The sequence below is a fragment of the Python bivittatus genome, unplaced genomic scaffold (assembly GCF_059951505.1).
Source record: "Python bivittatus isolate LINGU-HERP-01145 unplaced genomic scaffold, Pbiv_v1 ctg000020_np1212, whole genome shotgun sequence".
Taxonomy (NCBI): Eukaryota; Metazoa; Chordata; class Lepidosauria; order Squamata; family Pythonidae; genus Python; species Python bivittatus.
In genome coordinates this window covers 85,909,451-85,919,708 of record NW_028277030.1, presented here as the reverse complement: position 1 = coordinate 85,919,708, position 10,258 = coordinate 85,909,451, and the positions used below count along the sequence as shown (strand labels likewise).

The 10,258-nt window shown below is 36.0% G+C and overlaps 1 protein-coding gene across 6 annotated transcripts in view; it reads right to left on the bottom strand.

Moving 5' to 3' along the window:
- Positions 1–9,730: 9,730 nt before the first annotated feature.
- Positions 9,731–10,258, bottom strand: part of SMOC2 (SPARC related modular calcium binding 2) — a 137,572-nt gene continuing 137,044 nt past the window's right edge. For all 6 annotated transcript variants that reach the window (XM_007427715.4, XM_015887983.3, XM_015887984.3 and 3 more), the window contains one exon: positions 9,731–9,999. In XM_007427715.4, coding sequence (XP_007427777.1) covers positions 9,976–9,999 — 24 coding nt within the window. In that variant the 3' untranslated portion in view covers positions 9,731–9,975. The remainder of the gene's footprint in view (positions 10,000–10,258) is intronic.

The following is a 10,258-nucleotide window of genomic DNA, read 5'->3' as shown; positions in this document are numbered from 1 at the left end:
CTGGATCTTACTGACCAAGGCAAGAGCTGAATCTTATTGCTTTAATAGCTGACCAATAAAATTTAGCCACTGCTTTTTCTGAGAAAATAATACCTTTATCAGTTTTGGTCTGTGGCATGCATGAAAAATTCAAATGCACTGTTTATGACCAAGTTGTAAAACTGAATTTAAAAATGTAGAGAGATTTGCCCTCATACCCATGAACATTAAATCAAAATTAGGATAGGAATTAAACTCTCAAATAGTCCAGAATCTAGTTGTTCTAGCCTGCCTTTGGAATAAAGATCCTTTCACTTCTGCTTGAATACTCTGAATAGTGGAACATAAAATAGTTTCCAGTTTTGTCTGCATAATGTATATTAATAGTATATAGTAAATTGAATTTTGAAAAACAGGGATAGAAAATCAATCTGAGATTCCTTTAATGTTCTACTGCTCTCCAGTCCCCTTTCAAATTGCTAATATTTGTGTCTCAACTACTGTGTTTATTGGCTTTTTTTCCCCACCACTTTATTCCATTCCCCACCCCCACCCTCACCCCTACCCCCACCCCCACCCTCCTGAAATGGCTGTGTATAAGAAACAAAAAACTGCAAGGGCCTTTTCTCTGAACAATCCCATGTTACCAGCAGATGGATCTCATTTGGCAAGGCTAAGATGAAGCAGTGTTCTCATAATAATTCCAAATAAAAACCATCTCCTTAAAAATGAAGGAGTCCAACGAGAGGAGATGTCCTCAGGATGTCTTTCAGCCAATGCTGGTACAAAAAGATGCATTCATCTGCAGGCCTCCTTGCATACACTGGCTGGAGCAGAAGGCCTGTTCCATCTGATTTCTAAAATTCCACTTAAGATTCTGGGTATGTGAGTGTTTATGTCAAGGATTGCTGGGGTCACCTTTAATCAGAAATAAAAGTGCAAACAACATGTATTCAGAGCTTGGGTAATTTTGAAGTCTAATCAAGTGTAATATTTCCCCAGATGGGCCTTCATGAATGGGAACACTAAGACTGAGCTCTGTTAATAAAGATCTGAAGCCAGCAGACAAGTTATAACCATTCCTAGGTTGAGGGTGAGGTTATGAAATCTTAATTTATGTTGTCATCCCTGCATAAGAGAGTGTTATTCTCATCCTTGGCTTAGGTTGGGGAATATTGAAAACAGTCATAATCCTGAACCTTGGCCAATAGTTACCCAGTTCAGTAGGATAGTTGTTCTAGATGGTTTATCCGTGAATTTCACGCATTTGGTAGTGTATAGAATTCTTTTCCAGTGTATGTCCTTTGAAGTTAAGCCAATTAATTTGTCAAAAGATGTGCTACCTCGATATTTGATGCCAGTTCTCCAATTCTCAAAGCCAGTGTGTGTGTGTTTTTTTCCCCCTGTAGAAACAATTCTAATATTGTTAAGGTAAGCTTCAGTTTCTTCTGATACATAGTTTTTGTATATTCCCTTTTTCAACTTTTTATCTCCACATAAAATACACAGAAAATTCAAAGTGTCTATCCCTTTTCTTTAGTTCCTGGATGCCTGTCCAAACAGGTCTGTGTTTATGTACCTCTACTGAGGCCTCTGTCATGTCCTGAGAGCAAAATTATGCATTTCCTTTGACAGTCTGTCCTCATGAAATGCTCTGCTAAAACCTGACAAATGTCTTGCTTAGCGGAGAGATGGTTCCAGCTCTAGGACATGAAGTCATATATAATGTGCTCAGCAATAATAGGCCTTTGACCCTAGAGGCATGGCATTAATAATCTTGCCACTAGAGAGGATTCGTTTTTAGGATGAGCAACAGATGCTATATTGGGTTTGACTCTGCTAGAACTCTTTAAACAAGTCTCTGATTTAGCTTACTTGAATAGTTTGAAAGACATCTACTTTGCCTCTGGTTTGAATAAGATCCTAGGTAGAACACAACACAACCAACATAATACCAAAAAACAAAACCCTGATCTTTATGTCTCTCTGCTCATTACAATGGAAAATTAAAGAAATGTCTATATCATTTCTGTACTTTATGACACCATGATATAAAACCTGCAGATGCACTTCTTTTAAGTGAATGCAGCCAACCAAATTTCAGGCAAATTATGAGCAGTGGAATTTGTGCCATGAGCCTTTACATTTTAATTTTAAAACTTTTATCAATGATTTCTAACCAATGATTAGATGACATTTTCAGGCCTAATTTTCAGATAAAATCAAACAGACAGATTAATAAGGATAATTTGTGTGGAAAAGAATTTTTTTAGGGCTTGGGTTGATCAGAAAATTAACCTTAATGTTTTCTGTTTTTGAGAATATATGTGAAAATAACATGTAGTAGAGAGGTCTATCTGGAGAAGTAATTTGCAGAATTCCAGGAGTGGTCAGATTTTTTATTTCAACGTATTGAAGAAAGAGGAATTCGCCTTACTCTCTTGCACCACGTTGCACACCAGTACGTGAGGGTTTTATTGTATATTACAATATACGTTTCATCCTTTTGCTGTAGATGTCCCTGGCCAGTACGAGATTTTACATCCAAATTCATTACATATTTCTAACTTTTAATTGCAGCAGCAAAAATAAGTATTTGCATTTGTGATGCTGCAATCTTTTTTCCAACTCTTTAATTTCAACAATAATTAAGAATTATACTATTGTATTACTGTTGTATTAAGCATACAGTTATACGATAATACAATAAGCATCATTATTAATAATAATTCAGTAAGCATTGGATGATGATTATGGTGGTGGTGGTGGTGGTATCTGTATTCTAACTGGCTCCTATGGGAAGCCGTAGGGTGCGTGATGGGCTGGTCAGTGCCTCACTGGGCAAAGGAAAGATGTTGGAAAACTGTTACCCTGTTTCCTTCCTTTGTGGGGAAGGCTGTTCAGGGAGACCGGGGCTATAGTTGCAGAGTGCCCTAGAGGAAAGGTAATATCTGGACCTATTTCAGTCAGGCTGCAGACCACAAGACAAAAACCACATTTGTTTCAGTGGCCAATGAGACTGATGACTTATGTTGGGACCTAGGTGGGGGGATTTTTTGTTTTTAGTATTGTTTTAATTGTATATATGGTACGTATTTTATATATATTTATAGTTTTAATGTCTTTATAACCCGCCCAGAGTCCCCTATTGTAGGGGAGATGGGTGGGAGAGAATCCAATTAATAATAATAATAATAATAATAATAATAATAATAATAATAATAATAATATCATCTTTCTGGGCTGCCTGTGAGGATTAGAATTGGGGGTGTCACTTTACAGTGGTTCCACCCCTTCCCAAGTGGTCTCATTTCAAAGGTGGAGGAGAGATCAGCTTGTAATTGCCTCATTGTGAGGTACTGCAGAACTCTTCTCTTTCTTACCTTTTAACATTTATATGAAGCTTCTAGAGAAAGTCACTTGTTGGTTTGAGGTGATGTATTTATTAGTATGATGATACCCAGATATACATCTCCATCCCAGGCCCTACCAGTAGTGTGGAAGTGGAACAGCTTCCACCTAGAGATCTAGATGGGCCCTCCTTGCCAATATTTAGAAAGACAATAAAAAACAGGAGAGATTTTAATGGTTATATCTTCTCACTGGGAGATGCCCAGATTAGTATTAATCTGGAAACCATAGTTATTGCTGTGTAATTTTTATTCCATATTTTATTATATTTTATGTTGTGTATCAACAGGAATCAGGAGAGCAAGGGTATAAAGTAAGTGAATAAATAAATAAGCAATTTTTTCTTAGTTATAGGCCTCACCTTAACTAATCATGCCCTACTTTGATGACTTCATGATATAGTCTTCATCACATCCTCAACTGAGGCAATAGCTGAGGCAACTTAAAGCAGATTTAAAGTGGTGTTTTCCCTCTTCTCCTAATATAAAGGTTTTAGGAGGGACATAATCTAGAACGTTTTACAATGATGTGGTTGCTGATGCAGTCAGGAATGGCATCTGCCCAACTTCTGTTGGCTACTTGTGCCTGCTCAAACATGCCTCTAGCCTCTGATCACTGGGAACTATTTGGCTGTGTATCTGTTTTTCAAATACAATTGGTTGGATCAAAATAGCACTTATATTTGCAAAAGGAGATGAGATACAGCAGAGTTGAGATGTTTTTCTTTTATTACATTTTCCTCCTTTACCCCACTATACAGTATATCTGGAGGACCTTTCAATCAAGGGAAAAACGAAATCAGCAAAAAATAAACTTCTCTTTCTCTAGTAGGAATGTCACATAAACAGGACTCTGGACTGACTCAGTATTAAGTATGTTGCAGATCATTCCCTTTCAGACTCTTGTCATAGACTTAGAACAAAACAAAAGATGTTTCTTGGCTTCATTTATTTTAATATATGTTTTCTCTTTGCAAGCAGACAGTGCTCATCTAATGGGAAAAGGCTGGCTACAGGTAGACTGCTGCAATTTTCATTATCTTTCCAAAAAGTCCAACTCTCTCACTTTAGAGATCACATTTTGCATTCTTGAACACTTACAAGAATTGTGGTTTACAAAGATATATGCAACTCATTATCCTTAGATCAAAAATTTCCCAGTGCATTTTAAATTATTTTTTAATCATTATAAGAAGGAATGCAACAGTAAACCACAAAAAAGGCAGTGACCCCCCCCCTCCTTTTTACTTGTAACATTTTGTCACTAATGTGTTGATTAAAGCAAATATTATCACCGCAGGGTAGCAGCCAAACCTAATGTGGATCTATGGACTGTTTTTTTAAAATCTAATTACATTTTGCTCACATCATAAGAAATGCAAAGAAAATTCCTCTTTGTTGTGGTTTGGATTTCCTCATCTTGTTTAAATCTGCTCCCAATTTAGAAATACATATTAAGTTCTGCTCTCAAATTTTCATTACATCTTGTTTCCCTCTTTGGATTTAGAAAACATTTTTGAATTGACCATGAGGCAAAATGGCTGGAGAAACACAGCCAGTTGGAATATGCTGGATAAAATCAATGCTTTCTTGTAGAAACATTTGGTTTACAACTTGCGATGAATAGCTTAAGGGAAAAGGTTATGCTTAGCTGCTGTGAAAAAGGGAAACAATAAATAAAATTACCGGTTGTTCTATGCCCTTATGATGCAATTAGAACCCAGTGTCTTTTTCTCTATATCACACCACAAGTTGGGAGCTGGGAGCAAGGAAATGTGCTTAAAATGGCAAATAATAATGATGGTATGATAAAAGTGTATAAAATTATGCACAGTGTGAGGAGAATTGCTTTTTCTCAAAATACAGAATCATCTAATGAAGCTGAGTAGGGAAAATTCAGAAGAGGTAAAAGGATTTTTTTTCACACAGAACTGTTACGTTATGGAATCTGTTGTTGAACAATATGGTAATGACCAACAGCTTTAATGTGGGATTAAACACTGGCAAATAAGGCACTACTACTTAATCACCTAACAATTTTCCTTGATTAGTGGTGTCTGTGGGAGTGGGGCAAAGGGAGTCAAACTGACAGAAGAAGTATTGTGGCGTTGTGATGCAAGTCCCATCCCTTTTATACACATGTTGCAACAGATCTACTTCTCTCAACTTCTTCTGAGCTGATCAAAAGAGAAACCAAAATGTTCAGATGTTTGAATTATACCAGGAATGGAACAAGTTTCTGGTCATGGAAAAAAACTGGAGAAGAGGTCAATACTGAGCTTTATACTGGAAAGCACTGGCGTCATCAGTGGAGAATGATATATTTTGTGTAAAAGGAGCATTTGGCTGGCATAGTAACATGGATGATCTCTTAGATTTTCAGATTTTTCTAGGGGACAATCTCATTGAGAATAAAGGAAGTCTATGAGCAACCCTATTTTTGTCTGAATATCTCAGTGACACAATCAATTTGACCTCCCTGATTGGCTACCTGATGTCCTCATTGTTTCTACAGACTATTTTCTTTAAATAAGTGCCAAACCTGCAACCAACTGGGATTTCGAAGGGCAACAATGTAGCACAGACAGGAAGGTTGATTTGATGAGTTTCACCCATTAAATCACTATTTTTGAAGAAGGGGGGGGGAACTGAAAAAGTATTTATGATTTTGTACAAGTAATTTGCAGAGGCACTCTATTCATAGCAGTGCCTTAAGAAAAGTGTGGTGTCTCAAAGGATCAATATGGTTGCATCCCCCCTGCCAAGTTTGGCCACCTAAAGGGACTTCCCAGGTCATCTGGGCACACATGTACACACACACCTCTGCCTGGATTAACATTAAAACAAAGCAGCAATTATTTTGTTTTACCACCAAGGAGATAAAGATGAACCGAAAGGAAGGAGTATAGATATGTTTATTTATTAAACTCTTTGTGCTACCAGTTACCAAAGTTTATCAGTGGTTTACAGTAAAATTATTAAACTAATGTTAAAACCAGTATAATCAGCAATTAAAGACTTGTTCAAAAAAAATGAGTGAGCATCCTCAGATCAACAGGGAGCACATTCCAAAAGCTGTAAGGGAAGGGTCACCCCTAAACTGTTAGGAAATTAATTTGCAGGAACCAGACATTAACCTCCTCAGGTCACAATTAGCGGGATGGGGATGGAGGTGAAGGTGGGAGAAGGAGGGTTACGTAGAACACGTTCTCTCAAGCAAGTTGGCCTAAGCCATACTAGCCTTTAAAGGTAAGAAGCAGCACTTCAGATCTGAAAACAAAGTGGCAACTAACACAGTGCTTTCAGCACAGCTGGAGTAAAGTCTCTGAGTCCTTCCAAACCACAAGTAGCTAAGGTCTGGTTGAGTCCTACCAGGTTCCCTACTTCCTATCTATCTGTAGCCTACAGATTTGGTAAAAGTGCCTGCTGTAGAAATAGTTTAGTAGTGCATGGGCTGGCTAAAATGAGTAATGAAACAATAATGAGAAAATAGGCATTTGACCACTCTTGGTTGTTCAGTACGGCTTCTCCTGGGTTGCTTTTCTATAATGAAATACAAGAACAATATTTTTATTTGTAGAGGGGAGAAGTCCAGGGAGCAAAGGGAAGGTGGGGGACAATATATCTATTGGCCTTGGCAGCCCGGGAAGCACCATGGAGTATTGGTTGGCAGTGGCCCAGAAGAAGCACCCATCCCCCACAGAGTGCCTGGCATCTACTTAGGGAGGCCCGCATGATGCAGACCTACAGCTCAGGAGAGCTTTTGACAGAGGAAGAAAAATACGTTGTTCTGTTTGTTGAGTGCCTTCCGCATATGCTTTTGGTTAACAAAAATGCAATAAAATATTTGGGACAGTGAGCAGAGTTTACAACAGTCATTTACTGTAATCAGTCTAATGTTTCAGGCATCAATGAGGTTAACTTGTTTGTATTTAATGTTGAAGTAATTACTCCCTAATTACATCAATTTGCCTTCTTTTAAAAAAATTAAGCCAATGCAATAAACCTTTCACTCTCTACATTAAAAGAACTTTTTTGACACCAGTTTTTAATATAAGTACACTAGCTACATAATATCCTAATGTAAATATATCAGGTGTATTTCTAAATTATCTTTGTCAAGGAATAACCAGCACTAATCTGTCCTTTCTGGTAGACTATAAAGAGCAAAACATCTTTGGGATATGTCAAGCTGAGTCATCTTGCCTGATTTAAAGATCTTTAATTTGTTTCTTCTAGCACAAGAAATCTGTCAGCAACCTTCTTATATTTTCTTCCTCCTGTTCACTCACATATTTTAAAACCCATTTAACCTCATTCTGTCCTAGTGATATTTTATTTCAGTGCAGCTCAGACTGACAATCATGATAAGGTCAGCAAAATATGTATAATTGATTGAAATTTCATTCCTGATCATCTCTGAGCCTAGCCAAAACTTTTGTACCCTTCGGGGCTTGCAAACTGACTATTGCCTTCTCTTTCTTCCCCTAACTCTAATCATAAAGCTGCTTTGCTTTTGTTCATATTTCCACTTGTACATTGTCTTTTAACTACACAGCTACATATAACTCTAGATACAACATTTTGATATAAAATGAATAATTTCTAAAGCAATCTATGACAGACTATAATTATATCTCTGCCTATTCTGTGACTCATATTAATGTAGATGCTACAATTCACACAACCCCCTGCAACAAGTGTTACTAGGAACATGTAACAGCATGATGGTGTGAAATTATTACTATTTTTCAATTAATGAACATCCAATATTTGTCAATGTCTAATACATATTAAAACTGTATCATTTGCTGTTCCCTAAATTAGGCCTTAAACCTTTTCTGTTCATTCAAAAAACAGGGTTAATGTTCTGGGGAAAGAAAATGGGTATCTACTGATCTGTTAAAAATCAAGCAAATATATAAAGGTATTTATGAGCCATAGACAATAAACAAACACTTCTCATAGCATACTATATTTTTAATCTAAACAGATTAAATTCAAAGTTTAGCATTATAAAAAAGTATCAAATTCTAACTGAAAAAACACATAAACATTCCTACGCATTCTGGTTATCTTCTCCTTGTGCCCAAAATGTCTGGGTAAAGACTCATTTTATATTGCTCCAATTGAATCTACATAAAGTCATCCAGTCATGCATTATTAGGCAACTATAAATGCAGATATAAATACAATATAAAGGCCAGATCAGAACATGATCACCAAAAGCTATTCTACATATTGTCCAGCAAAGCTTCTGTTAATGAATTAAAAAGAATATTGCTCATTGTTAACATTCACAGCTATCCACTTTACTTTTTTCATATATACAATCAGTTACTTTATCCATTGGTCTCTTTGGCTAAAATCTGTCCAAAATCAGAAAGTCAAGGTCTTTAAAGTGATTCTTTCTTCTTTAAAAGCTTTTGGTATAAAGGACACAGCTACAAATTCTTATTCCTTTAAGGCATTACAGAAATGAAGTGAAAAATCCTATCTCTAACAGGTAGGAAGGAAAGGTATGAAAACTTGTAAGATCATCTCCCAGATGGCAAGAAAGATGCCCTAAGGGAGAGCTTGGCCTGATTTCATCTCCTTACCATAACTGTACATAATTTGTTCAAGTTATAGTTTTATCTTCGTAAGACCTGGGGCTCCTAAGTCTCATATCTTAGCCTAGCCATGTGTAAGAAGAAGCAAAGACTGACAAGCTTGTTTCAGCTTCTTTGTTTCCTTACAATTACATCGACAACGCTGAACAAATGTGTCCTTTTATTGCTTTATTATACCTATTCTAAGGCTTAGCAGAATCAGTTGTGAGTGATAGAATGAACTTCCTTTCCCTTTACTGGCTGATTAAACCATCCCAAAACAAAATGATAGAAACTAAAATAAACATATCTTATACTCCTGCCCTCTAGAAATTATAGGAAATTCAAGAAGACAAAAGTGTTTTTGTTCAATCTATTGTGGTTGCAGTCTAGTTGTACAACTATATTCTTGAGAAACGCCACTCATCTTTTTCAACAAAGCACCCTAAACATTAGTAGAGAAAAGTCTCTGTTCTTACATAAGGTGCATAAATCATCAACATTTTTAAAATTCTTTATGTGGCCTTAAGAAATTGCAACCTCAAACATAGATTATGTAGCATTGTGAGTTCAGTAGACTTCAGATCAAGCTGGTTCAATAATATTATTAATGGTTACATAGAAAATAAGCAATTCTACTGAAAAGGAATATATATATATATATATATATATATATATATATATATATATATATTCATTCTATCAGACAGAACATTATTCTTTTTAAAACAGATTAAATGCAAACTTTTACATCTCCAACACATACAGATTTCAGACAACAAAAAAAGACACATACATTGTATGTGGTAATTGTTTAAAATAAGCTGTTACTACATTTTCACAGATTTTTAAAAAAATGTCTGTTTAAATATCTCATTTCTACAAAGTGAATTTACATTTAAAGTACAAAGTGCAAATACTATGGTTGCTCCTTATTGACCTTTGGTGAGGGAGTCTCCCACATGTCCGAGAGATCTGCCTTGGATATGAAGTATTCAGCCTTGCTTCTTTGAGGTTTGCTGTCAATAAAAATTTGAAAAATAGTATCTCATATGTATATTACTGTAGTATACCTCATGATATTAAAACAATCAAGAACAGATTTACTAATATTCTGAGAAAAATACATTGCAATTAGAATATTCTGTGCCACTAAATATATCACAACGGGATCTCGAAATGATCGGCTATCAATGATCAAAGATTTGCACTGCAAACAATTATCTCTTTTTATCCTTTGTTTCCATGGTAAGCAATAAAGTTCTGAGGAACACTGAT